Source organism: Bos taurus, chromosome 15, assembly GCF_002263795.3.
Source record: "Bos taurus isolate L1 Dominette 01449 registration number 42190680 breed Hereford chromosome 15, ARS-UCD2.0, whole genome shotgun sequence".
Lineage (NCBI taxonomy): Eukaryota > Metazoa > Chordata > Mammalia > Artiodactyla > Bovidae > Bos > Bos taurus.
Window position 1 is genome coordinate 77478039 of NC_037342.1, and position 24109 is coordinate 77502147.

General features: G+C 41.2%; 2 protein-coding genes and 1 non-coding gene across 6 annotated transcripts in view; all 3 read right to left on the reverse strand.

The window, feature by feature from the left end:
* The window catches only part of AGBL2 (AGBL carboxypeptidase 2), a 29797-nt gene extending 26437 nt beyond the window's left edge, over window positions 1-3360 (reverse strand). For all 3 annotated transcript variants that reach the window (XM_024975917.2, XM_010812872.4, XM_024975916.2), the window contains exons 1-4: window positions 2860-3360; window positions 2599-2728; window positions 2261-2324; window positions 1055-1189 (exon numbers count right to left, since the gene is read on the reverse strand). In XM_024975917.2, coding sequence (XP_024831685.1) covers window positions 1055-1189; window positions 2261-2324; window positions 2599-2634 — 235 coding nt within the window. In that variant the 5' untranslated portion in view covers window positions 2635-2728; window positions 2860-3360. The remainder of the gene's footprint in view (window positions 1-1054; window positions 1190-2260; window positions 2325-2598; window positions 2729-2859) is intronic.
* A 1294-nt stretch (window positions 3361-4654) lies between these two features.
* Window positions 4655-24109, reverse strand: part of FNBP4 (formin binding protein 4) — a 30582-nt gene continuing 11127 nt past the window's right edge. Inside the window, exons 9-17 of one of the 2 annotated variants that reach the window (XM_024975915.2) lie at window positions 23938-24062; window positions 22841-22945; window positions 21504-21637; window positions 20331-20518; window positions 15383-15696; window positions 15115-15259; window positions 14376-14701; window positions 9475-9632; window positions 4655-5715 (exon numbers count right to left, since the gene is read on the reverse strand). In XM_024975915.2, the coding sequence (XP_024831683.1) occupies window positions 5625-5715; window positions 9475-9632; window positions 14376-14701; window positions 15115-15259; window positions 15383-15696; window positions 20331-20518; window positions 21504-21637; window positions 22841-22945; window positions 23938-24062 (1586 nt within the window). In that variant the 3' untranslated portion in view covers window positions 4655-5624. Of the gene's footprint in view, window positions 5716-9474; window positions 9633-14369; window positions 14702-15101; window positions 15260-15382; window positions 15697-20330; window positions 20519-21503; window positions 21638-22840; window positions 22946-23937; window positions 24063-24109 lie in introns of those variants that run through there. The other variant, XM_059875171.1, reaches the window with a different exon arrangement.
* On the reverse strand, window positions 23503-23563 carry MIR2285BP (microRNA mir-2285bp). Its single transcript, NR_162302.1, has one exon. It is a non-coding gene; the product is annotated as a microRNA mir-2285bp (primary transcript).

A 24109-nucleotide genomic window follows, 5' to 3' on the forward strand; every position in this document is an offset into this window, starting at 1 on the left:
GGCAAGAATACTGCAGTGGGTTGCCATTTCCTCCTCTAGGGGATCTGATCCAGGGGTCGAGCCCGCACCCCCTGAGTCTCCTGCACTACAGGTGGATTCTTCACCACTGAGCCGCCAGGGGAGCTCATGCTGCATGTTGCATTGGCTGTGTTTGCTTTTCTACGAACTCCTTGCTCATGCTCTTTGTCCATTTTTCTATTTGGTCATCTTTTGCTTATTGATTTGTAAGTTATTTTGTTACGGAAATTAATCCTTTGACAATATTTCTCACGAAAATTTTTTTCAGTTATTTTTCTTTACTAATGCAACTTTTTCCTAAAGTTTTGCTGTAAAAATTATCAGTGTTATATTTTATAGCTTTTGGGTCTTGTATCATTCAAAGATTTTTAACCAGAAAAGGGATACAATCAGATTTGCACATAAAAAGAAAAAAAAAAAAAAAAAAACACTGCTATGTGGAAGTGGATTGGAAGGGGGCATCATGGAACCAGAAACCAATGATGAGGCTGTTTCAATAGTGAGATGATGGCTGCAGTTGTGCAGTAAAAGGAAGTGAATTGATGTTTGCTTGGATATGTATTGAGGGAGAAATTTAACTGCATTCCTACCCTCGAATTCTAGAAAAAACTTGTGGAATCCCTGTAAAAAATTGTTTTTGCTTAAGTTAGCTTGGATTGGTTTCCACCACTCCTATGCAAAGAGCCTTAATAAATATATCCATAAAAACTGCATGAAAAAAATCAACATGTTACTCTTGACAGAAGAGTTTTAACAAATTTTCCAACAATTTGGAGGAAGACCATGCAGAATACATGGTATTTTAAACCTACAATCCAAAGCAGATCTACAGAATATTTTTTTGTTTTGTTATTTTTCTTTTCATTTAAAATTTTTCTTTTTTTTTTAAGATAAACATTTCTGAGTGATGTCAGAAACAGTGTCCAAAGGTGCTCCCCTGGCTTCTCCCACGTTAGGCCATGTTCTCCTCAACCTCAAGAGCAGTTGCTCAAGGGACTAAGCATTCTAGGGACATATGACACCGATTACTACTCACATAGATGCTTCTCCTTTTGCAAGCGGTCCGGTATCAAATCCTCTCTTTTTCCAAAAGAGCCATTCAACAGGTATCGAGGATTATTCTTCCAAATGTGCTGGTGCGTAGCAGAGTTTGGTAAAGTGCCTCTCTGAGCTAAGAACAGGCGGTTTAGTGAAAGATGTTGAAGGCTAGTTCGTCACATCCAATATTGAGGTCAACACTCAAACAATTACTACTAGCAAACTGCCTTCCAGTCACCACCTGCCATACCACAGGCCTTTACAACCAATATAACCCATTTTCCAAAGAGCTTTCACGTTCCAATTTCTCTGAGTTAAACATAATTTTCTCCATTTCACGTTGAGGAGAAGACTTGAGAGGCATATGGTAAAGTAGAAAGGAAGGGCTGGGGAGGCAGGAAAAACCCAGCAGTTGTATGACCAAGTCAGGGTAAGTGCTCAGAGTGGAAGTGGAGCACTCAGGATGAGAGGTGCCTCGTCCCGAGGGCTCTGCTGAATCTGGCAAACTGGGAATTCCGTTTTCAACGAGTGAGTGAGTGATCACTTACAAAATGAAACAGTTAATAAGAAAGTTTAACAAGACAGAAATGAAATCAATACGAAAACTTAAATTTTATTTCTAAATACCAAGAACAAAGTTAGAACATCAAAATTTTAAGATACCACTTATAAAAGCATACAGATAAGCAGTTCCATGAAAACAATTTATAAATCTCATTGGAAGACATTAAGGAGGACCGAAGCAAATTAGAGAATTAGAAAATACTATGAATAGATTGGAGAATGTGGTATTGGAAAATTCTCATTTCTTGTCAAGTTTGATCTGTAGATTAAATGAAATCCCATTTTTTTTTAAAGTATCACATGCCAGTTCTAAGATTATATAAAAAGATAAGTTTAGCCAAGACACTTCTGAAAATGACAATATGGGAGGACACTTCTTTCCAACTATCAAGACTATTTTCATACCATGTCATGTCATTAAGAAAGGGTGGTAGTGGTTCAAGGACAGACAGACAGACCTCTGTATAAACTGACACTCAACAGAAGTGACAGAGCATATCAGTGGGGAAAGGAAGTACTTCCCACTAACGCTGCTCAAAAAATTCGTCATTAGTTTATCCAAGCACAACTCTCTCAGTTGATCCAACAATGTACTTCAATGACCCAGGAAAGGTGGTGCTGGATCAGAACGAGATACTACCTTTATAGTAGCCATAGTACTGGAGGTGATGGTACATAAAGTCTTCATAGGGATCAGGAAGAGTCTGTGAAAGGACAAACCATCTCAATCAGGAACATGTTTTCATAACAATCATTATTATAACAGCCTGTTAAAAGAGTGATACTGACTCTTAACAAAGGTACACAAGTATGGTCGCATAGGACGCCACACCTGAGAACTTCTAAAAACAAACCATGTGAAAGACATTTGTGCAAATGATTCTACCTTTGGGATCAAGATCTCTAGCCAGAAAAAGGTGCCATCAGAATATACCTTCTGAGCTAGTACTGGGTTTCTGGAGAGGAGTGGGTACCGACCTCCTGCTTCAGCTCTGGTTCCAATGCTGGGAACATGTTACTTCTGCATGGTATGCTGAAGACCAGTCAGTGACACCCAGCAACAGCCCCTGCCCAATTTCCAAAAGGGCAGTTGATTACATACGAGGAGCTAAAATAAACCAGAGCAGGACAACTGAAGTCACCTGTCGACATCCACTCCCGTCCCCTCCCTCCGCTCCGCAGCTCCCACGCGGCACCCTCCCTCTAAACCAGGGCCCGCCATGAGTTCCGGGTGGGCACCTGAGGAATCTGGGAGGGTGGCTAGTCTTCCGACCTCCTCCTCCCGAGGCGCCAGGACCCCTGCCGGCTCCATGCTTCCTTTTCCGGGTTGAAGGGGATGCCCACCACCAAGACGCCGCTGGACAGTGAAAGAAAAGGGGAGGGGAGTCCGGAGGGGTCGTCTCGGGGAGGGTGGGAAAAGAAAGGTCAGGGGCTCCGAAAACGGAATTCAGGGGTCCGGGGTTTCCTGGTCAGGGAGAAGGTGGCGGACGGCAGTTTCCCGGAGAGTCGAGGGATGGGGCGTAGAGATTTCCTGGGAGGCCACAGGGAGAGTGCTACCGCCTCGGCGCCCCGGACTGTTCGGGGCAGCAGGGGTTGGGCGCGGTGCCGGCGGCGACAGAAGAGCGTGAGTGAGGCGGGGAGTCACCACCCGCAGGCAGAGGCCCCGCCGCGCACCCGGCCGAGGACGCCCTCGCGGAGCTCTCGCCAAGCCACAGCTTTCGGCTGGGGCGCCGGTAGCCTAGCAACCGCGAGCCGGAAGCAGGAAGGCGGGGCGGCTTGGCGCTTCCGGGAGCGAGGCCCTGCCTCCGAAGGGGGTGTGGGGAACCAGGGGAAAGTGGACGACTGCAGTGCCAAGGCTTTGTTGTTACTCTTCACTACAGTATTGCAGCCCGGATTGTTACTGTTACTCTTTTCATTACAGTATTGCAGCCCGGACTCTGGGGATTAGAACTTGCATTGGTGGGGGCTTCCTTGGCGGTCCTGGGAAGGAAATGGCAACCCATTCCAGCATTCTTGCCTATCGAATTCCACGGACAGAGGAGCCTGGCATGCTGCAGTCCACGGGGTCTCAAGAGTAAGACACGACTGAGCGACTAACGCTTCCACTGTCCCTTTCCTTGGCGGTCCAGTGATTAAGAAGAGACCGCGCTTACATTGCAGGGCACCGGTGGGATCCCTGGTGGGTAGCTAAGGCATGCTCCATGGGGCAGCCAAAAAAAAAAGTTTCTCAGCTTTAAGGAAACTGTTGGGTATTACTCAAAGGGAGCTGCTTCTCCTCTTTCACCTATTCCTCCATCCCAGAGCCAGAATTGAAAAATTACCTTATCGGTTGAAAAATACAAGAAACAAAGTAAAACCCACACTTTGACTATCAAATTGTCGGATTCAAAAAACTGCTTCTGGTCTGGCAGGATAGGGACAAAGGCACTTAGTTCCTGTCAACAATTCCTAGAAATCTGGTTAACTGTTAGGCAGTTAAAAGCAAAAGCTTTAATGACTAGTCAATAGCCTTTTTCCAGAAATGTGCTCTATGCAAATGACAAGAAAAACAATGTATATACAAAATGGTCACCCCGATTTTTGTGTAAATAAAAACCAACACACAAGTATATATGACACTGATTAGTTAGCTGCATATAAATATACTGGAATAAAATTTTTACTACTGTTGTCTTTGGTTAACTTTACATGACTATATGTAACTCTTGTAACTAGTGAGAGTATAAAGCACCTTTTTTTTCACATTAACCACATTTTGTCATTTCCAGGATTTAAGTAGGCTAAATACAAGCTAATAATAGACCACAAGCTCCAAAACTTAAGTCACATCATATTTTCTGAGACTCGAGTCCTGTTTTCTAACCCCATCCGCCCACCCTGCAACGGGCTCCAGATCCTGACACTCGTCTTTCTCCTGAGAGCTTCTCAATGTTTCCCTTATGCCTACTTGATTAGAAAAAACGACTGACTCAAAGTAAGTCTTGGTGACATCTTCATGGAGTAACAGGCAAAACAGGAGCAAAAGGATAACCAATCAGAAGTATAAAAAAGGCTTTATTAGTGCATATATACAAATTTACAAGGTCAGAAACTGGAGAAATACAAACAGCTTTAAAACACAATTTGCTTTTTCTTCAGTTTAAAGTGACTTTTACCTGATTGTGATACAATATAAAGTACAGAACAGTAAACTGCTTTTTTAAATACTGGAATTTTATGGAGAATACATTCACATATAAATGGGAGGTGAACTCTGGACCAAGGTACGACAATGGAGACACAGCAATACATACAGTGGCTCGTTACACTTACTCCCACGTGTGAGGGGGAAGTCTCAAAGGCATGAACACTTGCTGCTGCTGCCCTATACTGGATTTATATATGTCACCTAGTATGTGCAATGACTGAGCTACCTTTATCAGTTCTAGAATCTGTGAGAAACACTCTATAAATTTATAGAGTGTGGCCGTCTGTTAGCACAACATGGATGAGTTTGTATACCTCAGCACTTTGGGGGTGGCAGACTAAGAGAAGAGGTCAGAAGGAAATTCCTATAATCCCAGTTAAGCAAGGTAGAGTATAGAGCTGCCTTCTTAATTGCACTTGTTCTGAAGAAGTTAACGAGAGACAGTGTGCCACACTAGAAACTACAAGAGCCTCTATTAGGCAGGAAAATCCTTCCCTTTTCGTCAATGAGTCCTCTACAGAAGTGTCATGAGCCACACGTCCAGACTGATGATGTACCTAACATGCTGAGTTTGCCAGTGTGAGAATAAAGGCAGCCAGGTCAAATGGCTCAGCCACCTCACCTTTTGGCAAAACAGAAAAAACTACATTTCACAAATGGGGGAATTTTGTATGCTCTTGCCCAGCAAATTCATATGCTCTCCCTCATAACATTTATAGTTTATTGGCAACAGTAAAACTGGTTAAGACTCTGAACTGAACATTAAAAAAAAAAAAAAAAAAAAAAAAACAGCACACAGTAACAAAAAAGTAAAAAACTATGTGTTTGGAGCCATTTTTCGTCTCTTCAGTCTTGCTCGCCAATCTTCAGGAAGGGCTTCAAAATTAGCATTTCTCTCTGCCATGCCACTGTGAAAACAGACAGATTACTTCACTGAAAAAAAAAATGGAGCTGTTCATTTCCTAGCAAATAAAAACTGACTAAAGCTGAAAATTGGATCTATCACATCTATCTTCATGACAAAGTTTCAAATTTCTCAGCTAAGTAACCAAAATAGTTTTCATCAAATTTCTTAATTGATAGGTCAACCAAACACATACAAACACTCTGCTCTACAGCTGTATTTATATTTAAGTGCATATTGATTTTTATGTCTCCCTAGTAACCATTAAAGCTACACTGAAGGAAAATAACACATGCTTGTAGAAGTATTTCTTGGCTCCAAGGAGTTAGGAGTCTTTATCCTAGATTTATTTACTTAACCTCTAAGAAGATATATTTAACCCTCAACATACCACCAGGGATGGGTAGACCTGATGTTTCTGAGATTCTCTTTCATTAGTTCTAATTAGCATTGATCTCCCACGGCTTATTCAAATTCAATTATTTAAAAAACTGGTTAAAACTCAAGATTCACTAGGCGGGCTACAGTCTATGGGGTAGTGAAAGAGTCAGACACGATTTAGGGATTAAGCAACAACAATATGCTATCTGTTCACAGGTAAACCATATAGTATGCTATGATTTAAAACAACAACAACAACAAACAACAAACTCAAGATTCTTGGGAATTTCCTGGCTGTACAGTAGTCAGGACTCTCTGTGCTCTCACTGTGGAGGGCCCGGTCAGGGAACCAAGAGCCCACCAGCTGTGCAGCACAGCAAAGACAGAACAAAAACTCAGATTCTATCTTGCAATAACCAAAATGAGTGCATGAGACCCTTTTATAAATCTAAAATAAGATAAATTACAAGACCTTTGTGATTTCCCATCATCTTGAAATAGTTTACTATTTCATCACTGTAGGAATTAATGATTAATCAATTCCCAGCAACACTAAAAAGGACTAAATAGTAAGAAAACTCAAGAATAATGGAGTCATCTACAAGGATGATACACAAGTAAAACTAAATTATCATTAATACCATCCTGCAGTTTTCTTCCTGTGTTGCCCCAAATCCCGTGCATCACCTTTCAAGGAAGTAAAGTCTGGGGACAACATCTTCATAGTCTCCTCCGAGACAGCCCCCAATATTACATAATTCAGATGGATACAAAGAGATAGGGGCACTGTACATTCAAATTGTGATGGTAAAACTGGATAAGTAAAATCTCAGGCTACGAGTGTTAAGATCATAATCCAGATGAATTTTCTTAAATTCAAGATCAATGAGTGAATATATGGGTCAAAAAGGAAATACAGTATTTGCATAAGTTTTCACGTTTTATGCTGCTATATGCTAAAATGTACTTGATCAAGTTTGTAAGTGGGACAAATGCTAAAAACAGGTGTGCAGTGGCTAGAGAGAAACGTATTTTAGGAACAAAGACTTCACTGGAATGACTATTCCAATTGGTGTTTATGGATCTAAAAACGAAAATGTTTTGAATTATGAAACAAAGATGGCTATCCTTTCTCAATTTTTCTTTTTCACCACACCATGGGAGATCTTTCCATGTGCAGGGACTGAACTTGGGCCCTCAGCAGTGAAAGTGAAAAATCCTGACCACTGGACTGCCAGGAAATTCCTTCAAACATTTCCATAAGTACTGCATTTATGGATGCTGTAAGTGCCAGAAGCAGCAGTAATGATATGCTAGAACCTATCGGAGATGAACCTAAAATCTGGCATCACTATCAGTATGCTCCAGGTAATGCACCACAACTGAGCAACTGGTTACACTAAAGGACTGTTGGTCATTTCAGTATGTGTACCTTCAAAAATCATGAAAATAAAGAACAAAAACTTAGCTTAGCTATATTTAAATCTTGTTAAATTAAAAATTGGTCTCTTGGAGCTACATGGTAAATGGGGATGACTATTTTCCCCTGTATGCTCAGGGTTAAGACAGTTCTTTGCCTAAGATGAACAATTAGTGGGAAGTAAGGCTCAAAATTCTCCAAGCCAGGCTTCAGCAATATGTGAACTGTGAACTTCCAAATGTTCAAGCTGGTTTTAGAAAAGGCAGAGGAACCAGAGATCAAATCGCCAACATCCGCTGGATCATGGAAAAAGGAAGAGAGTTCCAGAAAAACATCTATTTGTGCTTTATTGACTATGCCAAAGCCTTTGACTGTGTGGATCACAATAAACTGTGGAAAATTCTGAAAGAGATGGGAATACCAGACCACCTGACCTGCCTCTTGAGAAATCTTGTATGCAGGTCAGGAAGCAACAGTTAGAACTGGACACAGAACGACAGACTGGTTCCAAATAGGAAAAGGAGTATGTCAAGGCTGCAAATTGTCACCCTGCTTATTTAACTTCTATGCAGAGTACATCATAAGAAACACTGGGCTGGAAGAAGCACAAGCTGGAATCAAGATTGCTGGGAGAAATATCAATAACCTCAGATATGCAGATGACACCACCCTTATGGCACAAAGTGAAGAGGAACTCAAAAGCCTCTTGATGAAAGTTAAAGAGGAGAGTGAAAAAGTTGGCTTAAAGCTCAACATTCAGAAAACGAAGATCATGGCATCTGGTCCCAGCACTTCATGGGAAATAGATGGGGAAACAGTGGAAACAGTGTCAGACTTTATTTTTGGGGGGCTCCAAAATCACTGCAGATGGTAACTGCAGCCATGAAATTAAAAGATGCTTACTCCTTGGAAGGAAAGTTATGACCAACCTAGATAGCATATTGAAAAGCAGAGACATTACTTTGCCAACAAAGGTCTGTCTAGTCAAGGCTATGGTTTTTCCAGTGGTCATGTATGGATGTGAGAGTTAGACTGTGAAGAAAGCTGAGTGCCAAAAAATTGATGCTTTTGAACTGTGGTGTTGGAGAAGACTCTTTCGAGTCCCTTGGAGTGCAAGGAGATGCAACCAGTCCATTCTAAAGGAGATCGGTCCTGGGTGTTCTTTGGAAGGAATGATGCTAAAGCTGAAACTCCAATACTTTGGCCACCTCATGTGAAGAGTTGACTCATTGGAAAAGACTCTGAAGCTGGGAGGGACTGGGGGCAGGAGAAGGAGACGACAGAGGATGAGATGGTTGGATGGCATCACTGACTCGATGGACATGAGTGTGAGTGAACTCCAGGAGTTGGTGATGGACAGGGAGGCCTGGAGTGCTGCAATTCATGGGGTCGCAAAGAGTCAGACACGACTGAGTGACTGAACTGAACTGATTACAACTCTGATGTCTTTGAAAAAAGCTAGACTGTAATTTTTATAGGAAAAAAACATTTCTATGAATTTAAAACTGCTTGGGGTAAGTTTGTAGAGAAATCAGGGCTATGACTTTAAGAACATGGGGGCTTCCGTGATTGCTCAGTGATAAAGAATTCGCCTGCCAATGTAGATGATATGCGTTCAAAACCCTGATCTGGGAAGATCCCACATGCTGCAGAGCAACTAGGTCTGTGCACCACAACTACTGAGCTGTGCTCTAGAACCCGGGAGCTGCAGCTCCTGAGACCCATGTGCCCTGGAGCCCATGCTCTGCAACGAGAGAAGCCACTGCGAGGAGCTGCCTGTACACTGCAACCAGAGGGCAGCCCCTGCACTCTGCAACTAGAGAAAAGCTCACGCAGCAGTGAGACCCAGCACAGCCGTAAAGAAACAAAATAAAATAAAAACAAACACTTGAAGAATACAACAGTTGTACAAGCACAGCTGCAAGCGGCGCAGCCTGCCCGTCTGAGAGCCCTCCTCTTTACCTGACCAGCTGCTGCTGCTTCCACTCTTCAATGCGCTTCTGTGCGGTCGACTCTCGGTCCTCTTCGCTGGAACTAGAGTTTTCCTCTTCATCTAACTCACGCTGGATACTCTGCCACTTCTTTACCAGAGATGGCATTTTGGTTTTACTTTTCTTTGCCTGTAACAAAGGTTAAAGGTCAGAAAGAATATAATACATAAAACAAGAGAACGAGTTCTTCACATGAGATCAAGATCTCTTCCTTAGTTTTAAGGAGTAAGTGAACTTCAAAATCAACCAAACACAAGTACCATTCTAAATTTTTGCCAAAAACTTCTACCACGCTTGGTTAAAAACCTAAAAACTGTAAATGGGATATTTTTTCTTTTAAAAAAGAAGAAGAAAAAAAAACTATTTTAGTTGGAGGCTAATTACAACATTCTAAAGGAGATCAGTCCTGGGTGTTGTTTGGAAGGAATGATGCTAAAGCTGAAACTCCAGTACTTTGGCCACCTCATGTGAAGAGTTGACTCATTGGAAAAGACTCTGATGCTGGGAGGGATTGGGGGCAGGAGAAGGGGACGACAGAGGATGAGATGGCTGGATGGCATCACTGACTCGATGGACATGAGTTTGGGTGAACTCTGGGAGCTCGTGATGGACAGTGAGGCCTGGCGTGCTGTGACTCATGGGGTGGCAAAGAGTCGGACACGACTGAGCGACTGAATTGAACTGAACTGAACATTGTGATGGTTTTTGCCATATGACAACATGAATCGGCCATAGGCATACATGTGTCCCCTCTGTCTGTAAATGGGGTATTTTACGAAATCAGGTCAGAAAAATTTCCTTTAGCCTTATTCTATGGAAATCAAAACTCTTGCCCTTATCTTCTCAGAATTACAATGTACCCTTTTATGAGTTTAAATGGATGTAGTGTTCGTATCAATTGAAACACAGTGCTGAGAAACAAATGATAACTTTTCTAGAAAGAGCCAACAGAGTCAAACACATCTACTAAATATGAAAAAAAACAGAGGAATATTAAAACATTAATTACAAGATCAGTTCGAAGAGAAGATACTACTTACAATTCAATTTTCTCCTATTAGCTTACCTTCAGTTTCTAAATTGCCTATATTAAACACAGAATCTCACAGTTAAGGGAAAAAACCTTGTGATATTTGCTATATATACAATATGGCTTGCTCTATCACTACCTTCAGAGTTCTGATCAATGGCGCTCTAGCAAAGATGCCTTCTCTGACCACACTATATGAAACAGTACCGCCTCCCAAAGCCCACTCACTTTCAGTCCTCTGACACTTTTTTCTTCATTGCATTTTTAAACGTTAAACATATATTTGCTTATCTGTTTCTGCAACCCAGTTGCCTCCTACCCTCTCCAAGCCCACCAGAAAAGCTCTACAAAAGCAGAGATTTTGTTAGTTACTGAATATGAAGTTCTTAGAATGCTTGACAGATACTATGTATTCAAAATAAACCTTCTAGAGTTTGTCGGGCGTTTGGTGGGAGCAATTGTTAGTGGGTGTCGCTGTCATGTCTGGTCGTGGCAAGCAAGGCGGCAAGGCCCGCGCCAAGGCCAAGTCGCGCTCGTCATTAAAAAAAATAAAAAATAAAAAATAAACCTTCTAATATTTGTGATTAGTTCATTGAATTTAGAGAAATATTATATTAGACACTGATAAAAACTAATTTTCACCCCTGTGTTTTTGCAGACTTGGCCCCCAGGGAAGATCCTGGCCAAGTGGCACTCTAAATACAAGCAGGCCCTCGAGTGGCAGGTATGGAGGAGTGCCGTGCTCTCAGGAGGTCTACGTATAGTGGCCCAAACTGTGTTCCAAGCCTACAGTCAAACACATGCGTGATTAACCACCCAAAAGAGTTGAGAAAACAAGCTTATCTTTTCAGTCTTTTAAAAGACTTGCCTCCCTGGCTCAGTACCCTATTCTGACTATCAATAACAGGTTTTTAACATTCGGGGAAATGCCCATGGTAAATGCTTAAGCCCTCTGCTCCACACACCTTCCCACATTCCATGCTGTTATTTCACCTGTGGTCCAATCTGACCCACTGCACACACACCCTTCCAGTAAGCTCCAAACACAACCTATTCTGGGTCAGAATGCAATCAACCGAGTAAAAAGTAATAAGAGTTATTGTCGTAACGGTCACTATGAATAGAGGGCTCACTGCAGTACAACCTCACCACATTTCTGCAAATATGATTAGAAACAACATAGATCTAGGTAGAGTCATGGCGGTTTCATTTTGACTTCCATACGATTTTGTAAATTCAAAGTGTATTTGATTCCTATCTGTCATGGGAAAGTAAGTTATGCTTTAGAAGTTAGGCATTGTTTGTCACATTCAAAACCATGGATCCAGAGTTGCACTGGCTGTTTGAACACATTTTAAATAGGGGAACCTTGCAGTCAGAGGAAAAGATTAAATGGCAAGAATTCTTTTCTAGTAAACTGCATACAAAACCTGAGCAAAGAGACTGAAAAAATATATAGGTCTCAGATATTCTTGGAATCAGGTATTTCAAATAAGCACATATCGTACATTTTAAAAAATGGCCTGTAACACCAAAGAGATGAAACATTGCTTTCAAATAAGTCCATAAAAACGACATGTTAATGTAGAATACTAGACTTTCGAAACCATTATTTAGGGACTTCCCTGATGGCCTAGTGGCTGGGAATCCGCTGTGCAACGCAGGGGATGCAGGTTTAATCCCACGTACTGTGGAGCAACCGGGCCCGCGTGCCCCAACTACTGATCTCACACGCCACAGTGCAGATCTCATGTGCCACAACTGAGACCCAGCGCAGCCAAAAAACAAGTAAATGTATTTTTTAAAAAACTATTATTTATATGACCGTAGTAAGAGTATGATTGTCTAAAAAATTACTTGAACGAATGGAGGTGGAGATGATTCTCTCTCGGAAGACTGAAGGAAGAGCGGCAAGGAAGGCTTCATAAGAGAAATGATTCCTGAGCCCTGAACACTCTAACCTTGATTCCGTAAAAATGAACAGTAGGGGGACCGGTAAACACAGACAAGGCATGTAGGTGGTCGACAGTACGCTGGCTCAGGAGAGGTGCATGGGGCACAGTGAGCTGGACAGCAATCCATTCAAGACGCTATCCTGGCACTGTTGAGTTTTCAGAACACTTCATTTCCAGATAATTTCTGGAACCGTGGTACCAGCTTGGACAAGTGGGTCAATCCAGAAATACTCTATTTTGTGTGTAACTCAAACTTCTTCAAGAAGGTCCCTTGAACCATGTAAAGCAAAGAATTTGCCCCACTGACCCCTGGAGCAAAAGACGACAGCTGAGACAATGGAGCAGCAGCACTGGGAAGGGAAAAGCTGATGAGAAAGTTTCTTTAGGTGATTTAGGGAATTCAAAGAGTCCGTGAGGGTGATGTCAGAAAGCTGGCAGACTATGAAGCTCCAAGCTCTTGCTGATCCCATGGAAATATTATATAAACAAACAAGAAACGGACTAAGATGGTTTTGTGGGAACTCTAGAAACCAGTCAAAGCTCTGCAGCAACTAAGAGAACAGCCAATCGAGAAAAAACCTGCACCAAGAGCAGCAGGAGATTCTGGGGCAGGTTTGCGTGCCCTCGTTTCACACTCTCCCCAGCGTGGCTGGAACGAAAATGGCCCAAGGCTCAGTTCCCCCACTCCAGATGGAAGGAAATGAGTGGGGTGTCTGAAATGTTCCAGACTGTGGTTGCCTTCGGGACTGGTTCAGTGTTGTCTGACTTCAACGTCAGCTAGGAATGGTGGTATATGCTGGATCTCGGGTTAGAAGCCATGCAAGGTAGCGGCAGTTGCGGCCTGTGAAAACCACAGCGGGACAGATGTCATCTGGACAGTTGGGGGCAAATGCTTCTGTGAACAGGAATACAACAGAACATAAAAAGCTCATAGAATAAGTGTGAAATCCTTAGGGAAATTAAAAGTAAATATACAAGAGGAAAGGAGGGGAAAAAAAAAACCGACCACATACGAGTCCACGTCCAGGGAACATACATGCCTAGAAAAGGCCTGAAAAAATCTTGTACCTTCACGGTGGGCGCATTGATGAAGGATGCAAATGAAAGATGCTGAACATACTCACTCACTTACTAGAGAAACAGAAATCAAAACCACAATGAGATACCACTCATACCTGCCACGACTGGTATGGTAACCTTCAGAAAATGGCAAGTAACTAGTGTTGGTGAGCCCTTGGAGATATTAGTGCCCCTCAACACTGCTGGTGGTAATGGAAAATGGCTCATTCACTGCAGGAAAATGGTTCCTCCAACAGTTATCAGAACTACCATATGCTCCCGCAATTTCACTTCTAAATACACCCCCCCCCAAAAGAAACGGGAACAAGTACTCAACATGTATGTACTCATATACATATTTATAGATACTGCTCAAAATAGCAGAGAGAAAAAAAAACAGCAGAGAGGTATGAAACAATCCAAATGTCCATCAATGGATGGATGGAGAAGCAAACTGTGGTACATACACACAACAGAAGGTTATTCAGCCATAAAAAGAACGAAGTATTGATGAAGCTACAACATGGATGAACCCGGAAAACATTGTGCTAAGTGAAGGAAGCCTGACATGCACCACTGCAGCGTGGGTAACCTGGTGGAGATGGAAAGCTGACTGGTAGGCCCGAGGCCAGGGAAGGGGTACTGAGGTGTGGCTGCGTAATGGGCGCAGGTGCTCTCCTCTGGAGTAATGAAAATGTTACATAACCAGCGAGGCGGGGTGGTTGCACCACAGTGTGAATATACTAAATGCTACTGAATGTAACCTTTAAATATCACCTCAATAGAACAAAATTTTTAAATACAAATTTAAAGAGCTATGTACTCTACCTTATCTTTCTTTCCTTTTTTCGTCTTCTCGGGTGGTGGCATTTTGGGAGCTGGTGGTGGTGGTGGTGGAGGAGGAGGAGGAGGAGGAGGAGGAGGAGGTTCAATAATGGCAGTGGTGGGCACAGCAGCTCGGGCCTGGACCGGCTGCAGCGTGGGCGCGGTCACTGCCATGGGCACAGAACATTCAGCATAGCCCATAAGTGCAGGAGCCGACGCCAGGCCGAGGTAATTCGACTGCAGGTTCATTCCTCTGGCCTGATGGCCCATTCCTGTTGCCGGATGGCTAACTGCTATTGCTTGGTGTCCAACCCCTGCCGCTTGTTGACCTAACACAGAAAATATAAAATGAAACAACTATAAGAAGGACATTGTGACAAAGCCAAAAACAAGAAAAGAAGGAAAAGGAAAGTGGGAGTTAGATTATCTACAAAGCGATTCTAATGTACCTTCCCCCTTTAGAAAAACCAAGCCTAAAAAAAAAACAGTCACATTTTCTGGTGGCAAAATATGAATTTCTGAATGTTTCAGCACTAAGGGACTTAACACCGAAATCACTGTTACGTAAATGCACAGAGAAGAATCCGGAAGGACGCATGTAGACTGTTAATAGTGGTCTTCAGTAACTGAAAGAAACGGCATATGAACAGTCTTTGCAAAGAGAAGTCTTTAATTTATGACATCTAGTTCAGGAAACAAAGAAAATACACTGATGAAAACACACTTTACCCACAGTGCTGACCTGTAGCTACAGCTGACTGGCTGTAGAGGACTGGAGAACTGCCAATGGTGGCTGATCGCTGGACTACTGCACTGCTCATCTCTGTAGCTTTTCTCTTTATCGCTTTAGTGGAAGGAGAACTAGAGATGGTAGAATCGGCTGAACTCTGAAATGAAGAGATTCTAGTCAGTGGCTGAAGGCCCTGGTTAAGTATCCTCTTCTAAAAGAAACCTTACCAATCACACCCCAGTGCCCCACACTCTTCCGAGTGCCAAGCGGCGGTTCTCACCTGGCTAGTGACAACTGTGGTTTGTGCCGCGGGCTTCAGTGGAGTGTCCTCCTCCGTTCCTGGAGCAGGCGGCTCCTCACTCCCCTCGTCTTCCATCTCCACCTCCTGGATCTCACCATCTTCCACGGGCGGAGGAGGGGGCGGAGGGGGTGGAGGAGGGGACTCGGGGGGTGGAGGTGGAGGGGGCGGCACCTCCAGAGGTAGCGGAGGCTGCAGCACAGGCACATCTGACTGAAGGACAGTCCAGAACGGAGTGAGTGGCATGAGTGATGAAGAAGATACTTGGCCGGAAAAGGACTCTTTACAAAGAGAACCTATGAAAACAAACAGGAATCAGGGAAACAGCAGACTAAAACTCCCATGAACTGACTGCTGACACATGTCCCCAAGACATCTATTCTATACTGATGTCACTGATATATTAAACTCACTTCAAAAATGACTTCCAAGGAAAGATAAATTAATAGATTTACAGTTAGCACTTGCCCCAGCTGTGTTACACTAGTCTTGTTTTCTGTTTCCAGATTTATGGCTGAGTAAATGAAGCACATCACATTAACTCAAGGAGAAACTCAAATCATCTGAACTAGAAGTTTTTTTTATTTCAAAGATACACAACTAGAGAAGGCAATATTCTGGGGTCTTCTTTAAGTGAAAAAGTGAGTGAATGATGTGCATTTGCAATATTAATTCCACATATTTTATTTTTTAGTGAGCTAGGTAAGTGATTAGGATTACCTAGAGAAGCACCCATTCAAAACACTCACACAAATTCTACCCATTTCAATTAATCTGGGTTACTAAATTCAGAAAAATCCACTGGCAAGGTGATACTGTCAACCCTATCAATCCTTCACATCTTTGTGTGAACTACTCATTTGCTAAATCACAGCAACAAACCCGGGAGGGTAATGTTTTATTTCAGTGATGATAAAGGGGAAATTAGAATGAATCTTCAAGGTAAATGATGATTAATAATAAATATAACCCAGAAAAGAGCTGTCTGAAGATACAGAGAATTTGAAATTGCTGCTGAAGAAATTAGAGTTGAGGAACTGCAAGGTTTGCTTTCCTCAAAAGCTGCAGAAGTCAGTTAATTACTGTCCCTTCTCTGCCGGGAAAAGCTTTAAAGATTAGAGAAAATAGGAAGATATACTTACTTGTAGCCTTCCCCATCCCTCTTTATCGTCAATAGGGAAGTTTCACATTATTTGGGACTATTAGATATATATCCCAGGAATGCTGAAGGGGATTTTCTCCCTAAAAATCATAGAATTTAGGAGTAGAAGAAACATGAGAAATCATCTAGTTTAACCCTCTCCTTTTAAAGGTAATGAAACCCAGGAGGGAAATGACTTGCCCAAGAACCCATCTCTCTGTGGCCGGGTCTGCCCCCTCGTCTAGTGTTACTTTTTTTGCTAACACTGTATGGCTTACACGCGGGATCTCAGTTTCTCCACCAGAACTGAACCCAGGCCACAGCCGTTAAGAGCCCAGTACCCTAAACACTGGGCCACCAGGGAACTCCCCTACTGCTCTCGTGGAGCAGAGGTCCAGAAGCCGTCACCTGTCAGATGTCATGGGCAAAGCAGTCGATTAAGTAAGAACTCTATCATAAAAGGCTCGAGAACAAAGATAAGGCCTTTTACCTTACTTTGCACAAAATACACCACACTGGCACTCAACAATGCAAAACTAGAGCAAGTGTGAACCACTAGGCTTCTAGAACAGCTTCAGTTTCTATGGAAGATACACTATGTAAAAGACTTGAAGGTGACCCACATGACTTCTCTAATCATTGAGAAGCTGCTACTACCAAGGAAAAGGGGACTGAAAAAATTCACCAGAAAACAAGACTGCGGTTTTCTAGCTAAAAGACTTCAAATGTCTCATTAACCTTTTCATTGTGCCGTATCTAACACAAATTTTTACACGAAGTTTAGACAGTCTGAGTATGGGCAAGCAGTCTACTACATTAGAGTACATCAAGATTACATCAGAACTAAGGTAATAAGCACTGGGGATTATAGCTTATTAAACGTCCTTTTACTAAACCAACCACAATATGCGGCAGGTAAATAAATGGGTCAGATTTATGCACTGGCAGGTGTCTCATCTAGAAGCATACTGCAGCACCGATGCTTGTATGATGGTGGAAGTGCTATGCAGAGAAATCAAGGAGACACAGTACGTTTAACAATGCGGTTTACAACCTTCAACAAAGTGTTAATCAGCAGTAACTGAACTCTGCGTAAATATGAAACAAACTAGACTCGATAAATTTAGATCACACAAGTAGCTCTTTCACAGTTAATGTCTGAATCCTAAGTTTACTCAAAACATAAAAACTGTGTCTTAACATTGATAATTATCTCCTTCAGCTTAAATATAGAAACTTCCAAGAAATGCTAATCTGAATACCCATGGATGCCGTATTACATGATGCTTCTCTTCATTCCTACATTTAACCCAGTTGGTGTACTTCGCCATTTACGAGAACATGAAGTCTGAAGTCCGAGAGATTCATATGGTATATACATGGTTTTTAGGCTTCCCTGATGGCTCAGATGGTAAAGAATCCGCCTGCAATGCAGGAGACCCAGGTCCGATCACTGGGTCAGGAAGTACCCTGGAGAAGGGAATGGCAACCCACTCCAGTATTCTTGCCTGGAGAAGTCCATGGACAGAGAAGCCTGGCGGGATACAATCCATGGGATCGCAAAGATTTGGACAAGACCGAGCAACTAACACTTCACTTCACTAAACTTTTAAAGTATTAAGCTAAAAGACAGAATCCTGTGGGGATACAAATTTTTAATTCCCCAAGAACATATGTTTTTCTATGCATCTCCACTTCTATATAAATAGAAAGACAAGCTTTCTTTCTTATACAGGCAGGCTTCCGTTATTGTTTTCCTATATTCCCCTCAAAAGTATTACTACTTAGTATTTTGAAGCAGGAGGGCAGTTTATCAGTTTAAATCAAGAAGCTATTATACAAATAATAGGTCCATGGAGACTTTTTGGTTAAGCAGCAGAAACCTGCTTTAACCTGACAAAAGCCCAACACTCAAATATGTTGGATACCCTGAAATTGGCTAATCTTAGAGATATAATGTCAAATTGAAACATGGAACAATGAACAAGGATTAAAAATGAGCAGAACTGTGAAACTTCCTTACTCCTCAGTGGAGTTTTCCTACTTTAAAAGATGATTTTAACCATTGTTGGGTTGACAGAAAGCATATATTATAAACTTTATTGGCTAAAATAGTGATTGTCGTTGCTCTCCAATTCCAAAGACCTCAGTACAAGACTTGGATTTGATTTATATCATGTTTTTTGTATGGTTTTAGTAGTTCCTTATCAAGAGACTGAGAATATATTCAACAGAATAATATCAGCTGTTTACCAATGGCATCTTCCTTGACCAGACAGTAGCCAGCTGTGTGTGTCACCAACAAAGGGAGAAACAGGTATCTAATGCTAAGGTATGCACACAACGCTTGGCACTGGCAATTCCAGAATATTCAGCTTTGGAATAGATACAAAGGGACATTAAACAGTGGTCAGGAAAAGAATCACCAAACCAGAAACACCACCCAATGTCTTCAGTTCACTGACTACTAAAGAGTAAAAAAAGCAGCGTATCTATCATTGCTGCCCAAAGAATGACGGATCTAAAGGAAATCTCTTCATGAAACAGCACACCTTTTAACAGGGTATTCTTTCCCCTGAAATATGAAGTAGAATACCGCCTTTTTTTTTCTATGTTCTAAAATTATCACTGCTGTCATACATGTCTTTTTACTTTGAGTGACTAGGGATTCTTGGGATTCTTAGGTTATTTAAGAAGTTAACAAAACCACTGGTACATGCCCAGTTTCATCTGGCATATAATCAGAACTTTTCTACTGGGACTGGGGAGCCAGTAGACTATAAAAACATCATTTTTGATAGGCAGAGGACATGAGAACACAGCTCTTTACGCCCCACCTTACAAAAAATTTCTTTTTATCCTCAAGGTTTAAGACTTATTCAGTTTTATACATGTTTTTAATATTCTTTTCCATCATAGATTATTACAAAATATCAAATATAGTTCCCGAAAGTTTATGACTTTAGAAACCATTCCATACACTCTTACCTTAATATAGCATTTAAACAAATATGTAAGTTTTTCAGATCAAAAGGTTGTTTGTTCACCACAGTCTTGACTATGTATGCCTCACTTCCTACTTATTTTTGTCATTCCACAAAAGATGGAGTTAGAGAAAAAAAAAAGTATCTTCTCTCATAATGTATAAATCAAGTGATGGCTCCTTAGATTTTCAAAGTAACCGAGAAACTATGAAAGTCTTTCTTTTTAAAATCTGTATAACCAAATTGAAGTTCTTTAAGAGTACTTTAACTGGACTGAGCCATCTCGATTATTTTATACTAGAACAGATGATTTGCAATCATCGATTATTGTGCTTCTCTGAAACAAGCATGGTCCTAGTTTCACAGTGCTTATTCACATTATTTTGGTTTGTAACAAACATGCTTCCTAGGAGACTAGTGGAGTAGAAACATGAAGTTGCAAAATCAACAGACTAAATATTTTATAAAAAGGCAGAACATATTTCTTATTACTCCACATAAACACTGACAACTTAACTATCCAATTCCTTACCATTAATTAGAATTTCTGTTATTGGAAATTCACAGCTGTCTGTGGCATGACAGAATAGTTATGCAAGTCACAATACACTGGCTCATAATTTTATTTTTTAGCAGATAACATGGTTATTTCTGACTAACACTAACTTTAGTTTCTCTCAGTATAAATCCTGAAATTTTTTAGTTAGAAATTCATGACTATATTTTCTTTTATATGTTAATACAAGTCTCCATCCCCCCACCCCAAATCATCTCTCTCCAATTAATACCAGGTAAATTGTCCCACCTGTGGAATTCTCAGAAGATTCTGTAGAATTTGAATCAGTGCCAGTTTTGTCTTTCAAGCTCTGCTTAGGAAGAGTCTCGTCTCTACTTTCTTGGGCTTGGCTTTCTTCCTCTTCCTCCTCACCATCTGGGAACTCCCACTGAGACTCGCCCGACTGTTCGTTTACATAGAAATATCGTCTATGATCCCTAAATTACAAGAAAGAAAACACATGTTTTAAGACCCATTTTCCTACAAAGACACTTCCATTTGGTCCTGTCCCAGGACAGCAGTCTGCTCTCACAGGGACGAACCGCTTCTTAATGGACTGCTATTCACAAAGGCAACAAAGAGCTTTGACAACTGAGGATGGAGAACCAAGGATAATTCAAAGCTATTTGCACTGCCAGCAGCTCTGTGAATACAGCCCTGAACCCTCTTACTCCAACAGATGACTTAGAAAAACACCTCTCATGTTTTTTTTTTTTTGCCAATGCTTAACAGGGTTTTCAAGTTTCATTAGTGAAGGGACTCAATCTCCTAGAACACTAAGTTCCCTTCCACAGAAGAGAACAACGAAGTTTGCGAAAGGTGACTCTTCCCCTCTTGAACCGTGGCATTCACATTTCATACTCTTGATATCAAACACAGTGAAAGCTAAAGAGAGGGAGAGGATCTGGGAGCTGAAAAATAAAAGAGCAAAGATTTCAAATAACGAAAAAAAAAAATCAAGAAAAGCCAAATATAAAAAGAAATGTTTTCATCTGACCTGCTGGCAGAAGATAGTAATCTTGTTCTTCATTCACATCTTCAGCCACGAAGCTTTCCTTAACTTCACCGAGGTTAATCAGGAGTAGTTGCTTCCAGAGGTCCTGTAAAGCGCACAGAGCTCTCGCATGCGCTTAACCCCCAAGCCCGCCCTACTCCGTGCAACAACGCTCTGGAGTAAAAACCAGCTTGGTCCAATCTTGGGAAAAAATCCGTTACATGGAACACTTTAAACACTGCTTCTGGTTCCTCCGCCGTGTGGCTGGCCCAAACTCTGTGAGTGCTCGCGGTGCTCTGCCCGCCCGGCACCGCTCAGGCCGCTGCCCTCAGTCTCCAGACAGGCTGTTAGGTCGTCAGGTGGTGGCGATCACAAATCAAGTCTGAGATGTCAAAGGTGAAAGGTGAAAAGGGGAGAAGAGTGCGTACCTGTCCCAGTGGCAGGACCAGCCTTTAGGAGTGGCGTTTATTTCATATTGTTTTAGCTGTTCTGCGGCATCCTGAAGTTTTCGTTTAAGGTAGTTTCCATTGAGAGCCCCTTCCCGCCAGTCCGCAATCCGAGTCTAAAATCAAAGAGCAGCTTACGTTAGAGACTTGTTCTTATGTCAACAGGAAGAGGAAAAGGGACTTAAGTCTTCTGGTCCATGACTATATACTCTGGCAGAACAGACCAAAGAGGAAGAGAAATCCCATCCTAAATTTCCTAAGAAGTCTTGTTTGCTCTGTAGAGTTCTGAAAAATGAGACTGGAACCCAATACTGCCAAAGCTCCAACATCTGTGAAAGTGAGTAGCAGTATAGTTTTGTTTTTCCCTGTGAACTATATTAAGATGGTTCCCCAGTAACTTTACATTTTTGGTAGATACTTGATTCAATTAAGTCATGTAATCAATAAAAAGTAAATTGGGCTTCCCCGGTGGTGTTGGTGGTTTAAAAAAAAAAAAAAAGTTTTGCAGGGGAACGCAGGAGATTTAAAAAACCCAGGTTTCATCCCTGGGTTGGAAAGATCCCCTGGAGAGGGAACTGGCAGCCCACTGCAGTGTTCTTGTCTGGAGAATCCCATGGACAGAGAAGACTTGTGGCAGGCTACAGCCCGTTGGGGTCACAGAGTCAAACACAAATGAGCACGCACGTACGATTAATCAAGATTAAAGGTTTACTTCTTAGGGAAATCGGTCAACTTCCTACAGGAATTCCTTACCTAATCCTACCCTGCTACTACTGTAAAGTACACAGGTTACTCATAGGACTCAGAACTCCTCTTTTTCAATAAGTCTCTGGGAATTCCCTGACAATTCAGCAGTATGACCCCTCCTTTACACTGCCGAGGGCCTGGGTTTGACCCCTAGACGGGGAACCAAGATCCCACAGGCCTGAGGGAGAGGCCAAATAAAAAAAGGTCTATAATGCTAGAATACTTTAAAAGTACATTCAATATTATGGGGGAGGGGGGGTCTCATCACTATGAATAGAATTTTAGTTTCTTACAAAAAAAATATTAAAATATACGCCTATTGAAAGGAGTCAAGTATCATCCTTACACACAAACTCTCAGTTATTTATTTCCATGATTATGTTTTGCTTTGGCCACGACACAGTTTTGTTTCCTGTGTTGGTTGTTCAAATATATATCAAGATTAGTAATTTAAATTTAGGGTTGAAACATAAATAAGACAGATTTCTCAAACAAAAAGCATTTCGTTCAAACACTGACTGTTTATATTAAGAATGGCTTAAAAAAAAAAAAAAAAAGAATGGCTTAATTACCTCAGTTTGTAAAAGCAGCACATGAAAGTTGGAGATGGACAGTCTATTAATGCCTAAAAACTCAAATTTACTTGTCAGGGTATTTGCCAGTTCTCCAATCTGAAACTGCAATGCAGGAAAGAAAAAAAGGAAAAATTAAGAGTCAGAATATTTTAAGTAAAGTCTTTCATTTTTCATTACAGATACTAGAAAAATGGATCTGCCTATAAGGCCTTTCTCATATACTGCAACTAGTTATGTAGAAGATAAAATCCTAACTTATAGTAAAATAATTCACATTAAAAATTATGTGAAGAAAGAATGAATAATGATGCAAGGTCTAGAGAAACTGTATCCAATATCTACTCTAAAATAATATGGAATTTGAAAAGAGATCCTAAATGACATGACTCCTCAATATTGTCCAAACCATCACTCGTCCATCACTAACTGCTTATACCAGCCATACACTAAACAAAACGAATTCTCCCAATTCCACCTGCACAGTTGTACTAGCTGCTGACTGGATAGACTTTTTAAAGTTGAAATAGGCAAAGTGGTTTTTCCAAAAGCACACTTAAAGAGCCACACACTTACTTGGTCCAAGTCTTCTCATGACATTAGGAACAGAAATGAAAATGGAACCAAGCATGCCTTTTGTGTAAGGCCAAGTATTGCGTTGGACACAAAGTTCGTTCTGGTTTTTCCGTAAGCTGTTTTAGAAAAATCTGAATGAACTTTTTGGCCAACCCAACAGTTCATGCAGGTTAAATCTGTTATTTAAATTTGTGACTTTAGTTTCTTTTAATGCTTCCAAACTAGAGAGGCCTATATTTGATAAGCTACTGCTTTCCAATGGAGACTTACTTATAAATAGTTGAGCATTTAGAATTTATTTTTAGATTTCCTTACATCAAGTCAGTCTCCTTATTTCAGCCTTAAATATAACTTTTTCACTCAACCAAATGATTTATACTTAAAGATAGCAAAGATTACTTTTTTACTATTATCCAGAAGAAAAAGTTTAACTACTTTCTAGAAAAAAAAGTAGTCGGCCTATTTAAGATGGTTGGCCAATTAAAAAATATTTGTCAAGCTGCATTAAGTAATATACATACTTTCAAGTCCTGTTCTTCTTCTACTTTAGGTACTGTCTGTACTTTTAATTTTTCTGGAGATTCTTCTGCTTCCATCTCTTTGTCTGAGTTTTCATCCATTTTTTCTGAATTTTCAGCACCAACTGCTGCAAAAGAAAATATGTGAAATTAAATCAAAAGGACCATAAAAAGG